The sequence below is a fragment of the Nansenia antarctica genome (genome assembly GCF_963989245.1).
Source record: "Nansenia antarctica genome assembly, chromosome: 19".
NCBI classification, from domain to species: Eukaryota; Metazoa; Chordata; class Actinopteri; order Argentiniformes; family Microstomatidae; genus Nansenia; species Nansenia antarctica.
The window spans coordinates 21,880,773-21,885,509 of NC_137692.1; the positions used below are offsets into that span (position 1 = coordinate 21,880,773).

At 44.5% G+C, this 4,737-nt stretch overlaps 1 protein-coding gene across 1 annotated transcript; it reads left to right on the forward strand.

The window, feature by feature from the left end:
- Positions 1–3,353, forward strand: prokr1b (prokineticin receptor 1b; the record flags this gene model as incomplete). Its single annotated transcript, XM_080549049.1, has 2 exons — positions 1–470; positions 2,636–3,353. The coding sequence occupies 2 exons, from the start codon at positions 1–3 to the stop codon at positions 3,351–3,353; spliced, it is 1,188 nt and encodes a 395-aa protein (XP_080405175.1).
- Positions 3,354–4,737: the final 1,384 nt, after the last annotated feature.

Below are 4,737 nucleotides of genomic sequence, written 5' to 3' on the forward strand. Positions count from 1 at the left end.
ATGGGAGACCCTAACATCACCCACTTGGTGGCTGTGTACACCGATCCCTGTGATCAGCTCCCGGGCGGTGATACGGACCTGTTCTCGGACACAGACTACGACACGGACTACGGCGTACCCGACAACGAGATGCCCGACACCACGCAGGGACGGGCCTTTTTCGTGGCCACCATCGTTATCGCCGTGGTCCTCATTTGCATCATGCTGGTCTGCGGGGTAGGCAACTTCCTGTTCATCGCCACTCTGGCGCGGTACAAGAAGCTGCGGAACCTCACCAACCTGCTGATAGCCAACCTGGCCATATCGGACTTCATCGTGTCGGTGGTGTGCTGCCCGTTCTTGGTGGATTACTACGTGGTGAAGCAGCTGTCCTGGGACCACGGCCTGGTGCTGTGTGCTTCGGTCAACTACCTCAGGACTGTGTCCCTCTACGTGTCCACCAATGCACTGCTGGCTATCGCTGTCGACAGGTCGGTCCCAGGGTTGTTTTAATGACGGGTTTGTGTGTGTGTGTGTGTGTGTGTGTGTGTGTGTGTGTGTGTGTGAGAGAGAGAGAGAGTGAGAGTGAGAGTGAGAGAGTGAGAGTGTGAGAGAAAGAGAGTGTGAGAGAGAGAGTGTGTGAGAGAGAGTGTGAGAGAGAGAGAGAGAGAGAGTGTGAGAGAGAGAGAGAGAGAGAGAGAGAGAGAGAGAGAGAGAGAGAGAGATTAAGTCAGTTAAGAAGGTTAAGACACATCTGCAATATATCTTAATCAGCCATCCTGTGATGAACATACCCATTGCCTCAGGCATGATACACAATCTCATGCATAAATGGATTGGAAATCGTTATGTCACCTCTAGACATCCAAAGTTTTATCAATAATTAAACCTGAAGTTTTCTACAGTTCCACAAATTAAACAGCTTTATGTCTGTATTCCTAATCTCCTGAGTTGGCCCTGCTGTGTTTAGAATTAATGTTTTGCCAACACTCATACCACAGCGTTGAGAAAGAAAAGTCACTGTTTATTTTCAGGAATGCGTATCAACAGGGATGCAAGGCCCATTTGGACAAAAAGCAATCAAATCAAGTATGTGAAGATCCAGACCACATCTGAATGCTGTATACTGTATGTTGAAATTGCTTTTGAAACGAAAACAAGTCAATTGCGAAGGTCTATTATATCCAGCCAATCAAATTACCTCACAACAATGAACTTGAACATGAAAACAACATGTTGTCTTTGGCATGCCATGTTCACATTCAGTCTGCAGTACACATTGTGATTTCTCTCTAAAAGGGATTCCTTAGATTTCTCTCTAAAGGGGTCAATATTATGAGCTAGATTTACCAAACTATCTACAGAGCCGTGGAGCGGCCAAAGAGAGAGAGAAAAATAAAACGAGTGAACGAGTGATTGTGACACGTTCTAGTGTTTTGGTCCACATGTCGGCATCCGATTTAATGTTCTTTCAAAAAAATGTGAATACATTTCCGCGTTGTTGAAAATCAATGACACATCGCTAACATCGCTATCGTCAACTAACTCAGTTTGTTTTGTGAGCCTGCTAACAATGTAGTGTTAGAGTTAATAGTGTTATAGTTAACTAAGTAGCACTGCAGTGGGGATTACTCACCGAATCCATTGTAATTGCAGTATTTTGCACTATTGTTGCCCGGGCAACAGCCCGTTTACCCTGATTGGCTGAGTTGCCCCTCTGAAGACACTTCTTCTTTTGAACATAAAAAATTAACAAGCAGAAACACACTCACTTTTGCCACCTCAGTTGAAAACATTGTGCTTAAAGTGCCCTCTTGAGTGAAATCGTGGGATGCACGTAGCAAGTTGTTGCTATGTTGTTACACCAATTTAAATGGTGTCATTTAGGGCCGCGTTCGTAAATTCGCCGGAGCGCACACTGGGTTCAACGTTATAATGGAACTAAGTAATTTGATTGGACAAGAGGCAGTCACGTGGACACTCCGGCGCTCTCAGAGCAAATTTACGAATGCGGCCTAAGTGAGGGAAAGCCCTTCTGGCGTCAGGTGAGTTTTTTAAGTTATGGAGATAATAAAAAATGTAAAAAGTCCACTTGTATTTCGAATAATGTGCAGCTTTTAACATTTGCATCCATTTGCAGCAGCATGCTAACGTAGCTACGTTATGTCCATTTACTCCATTACATTAGTGTGCGTTCTGTCGAGAAGAGATACCGGGACGTGATGGTTTTGAGTGTTGAGTCATGCTAGATTATACATTGTTTACTAATGTTAGCCAGAGAGCTGATAGAAGTCGCTCTGATGGTTAGTGAACAAGCCTGCTTGAATTTCCACAGTTAGGCTATCTAGTTCAGCCCAGTATGATCTCCAGTTGGTTTACATTCTGCAGTTCGTAAGGTGGCGAACTATGGAAGCATATACCGAATGTGGCCTTAAAGTTGTAAATCTTGGAGGAGAATGGATGTTTAATAAATAAAGAAACAGTATGTTTTGAACTTGCATGCTGTAAATTTGCATCCTGACTTGACCACAAGATGGCAATTCTGGCGGCATACTAGAATTCTAGTACTAGCAGCACACTCAAAAATACTTCTACAAGCATATTTATTAGCCCTAGCCTAATACAAATTAATAAATAAAAACTTCTCTGCCCTCAGGTACATGGCCATAGTCCACCCTCTGAGGCCTCGTATGAAGTACCAGACAGCCTACTTTCTGATCACCGGTGTGTGGATCATACCCGTTCTCATCTCCATCCCCTCGGCCTACTTCGCCTCCGAGACCACGTACCCTCACAGCGGCGCCACCGCCTCTCAGCCCACCACCCACAAGGTGTTCTGCGCCCAGATCTGGCCCGTGGACCAGCAGGCCTACTACCGCTCGTACTTCCTCTTCATCTTCGCCCTGGAGTTCGCCGGGCCCGTGGTCGTCATGACGATGTGCTACGTGCGGATCTCCCGCGAGCTCTGGTTCAAGGCCGTCCCGGGGTTTCAGACGGAGCAGATCAGGAAGAGGCTGCGTTGCCGGCGGAAGACCGTCATGGTCCTGATCGGGATCCTGACGGCGTACATCATGTGTTGGGCGCCGTATTACACCTACACCATCCTCCGCGACTTCCACCCCACGCTCATCTCCCGCCAGAGGAACTCCCTGGTGGCGTTCTACATCATCGAATGCGTCGCCATGAGCAACAGCATGATCAACACCTTCTGCTTCGTCAGCGTAAAGAACAACACCGTGAAGTACCTGAAGAGGATCGTGCTGCTGCACTGGAGGTCCACCTACGCCCCCGGGAAGACTGTGGAGACGGAGACGGACCTGCGGACGTCCTCCATGCCTGTGACGGAAGAGATAGATTGTATTCGTCTGAGGTGAAGCGGACGAGACTCCGTTTTAGATGGCTGTGGAATGTTTGTGTTCTCTATTTGGTTGTTAAGTCTGACAACTTCCGGGTCAGACTAGCAATTTCCGGGTCCAAATAAAAACTTCCCTCCACCAGAGTAGCAGTGTACTACAGCGGTAGAATGACAGTTCAATCCTTTTTTAGACTCAGATCTATTCATACAACAAGGGACACAGCAGCACTTTCCTGTTTTTCCCATATTGTCAGCGTCTTTGAGCCTCGGAAAAGCGCTATACAAATATAATGAATTATTATTATTACTGCGGCAACGTTGGACCCGGAAACACGTCACGACTTAACAACCGAATAACTGGAGGGAGTTGACCGGAGACGTTATGTTCGTAGCTATTATAGTCATATTATTGTAGATAGATTGTCCTTGAGCTTTCATCCAGATTTACTAAGTGTTAGTTTGCAACTATTTTTCCCCAAAGAGAATTAACAAAGAAGAAGCACAAACATGTGAAACAGAAGTGGCGAACGAGAACCCCAAATGTATTACAGTAAAGTATGAATCAAGATGTTTAGCTTTGTTTTAGGTGCTTTATCCTAATAAAAAGATGTTAATAATAATAATTCTATAAATCTTGGTGAAGCTTGGTAAGTCTGACCTTTCCTTTGGTGTTCAAACAAGCTAATATAATATTGTTTTACGACAGGAGGACCACATGGTCACAGTGCTGACAGACTCGGCACTTATGAATAAGAATATTTGTATTTCTGTTGTATGTCCAACCTGAATGTACAAAAGCAGCACCTTTAAGTATTGTTCCATTCATATTTTGCCTATATTTGATGTATAGCCTATTGAAGTATAGTGGCAATGCACTATTTGTACTATAGGTTGTTATACCACCAAAAGTTGCTGTAAATGTTCGCTTTGGTCGTGAATCAGACAGAATAACTAAATAAATACAAACAATTAGTGTACAGTGTTATTCTGCATTCATTTAGACATTGATAACAGTGTGGATATTTATGTTTTGTCACAGTGTTGATCAAACTTGAATAAATTCTACAAGTGGATTATTTAAAAACAATTTGTGAGCCATAAGATTTCCTACCCCTGCTGATTCTCCCTGGTCCTACAGTACTTCAACTGTTTTGTTTTCTCCTATCGATTGTCTTGACTGGATCACCTCCTCATTAAGCATCAGTTATGTGACACGGTCACATGGTGAAAATGTCTGCATGGCAATTCTCTCGCAAATGAGAAAAAAGCTTCTTTTTTTTTTCTTCAGATTTTATCCCTTTTTTTACCCAATTTGGTAGCCAATTGAACCCAACCTAGCATCCAATTATCCCCTGCCTATTGCGAAGGATCCGCCGCACGACCCCGTGGCCGGCAGTCCCAGA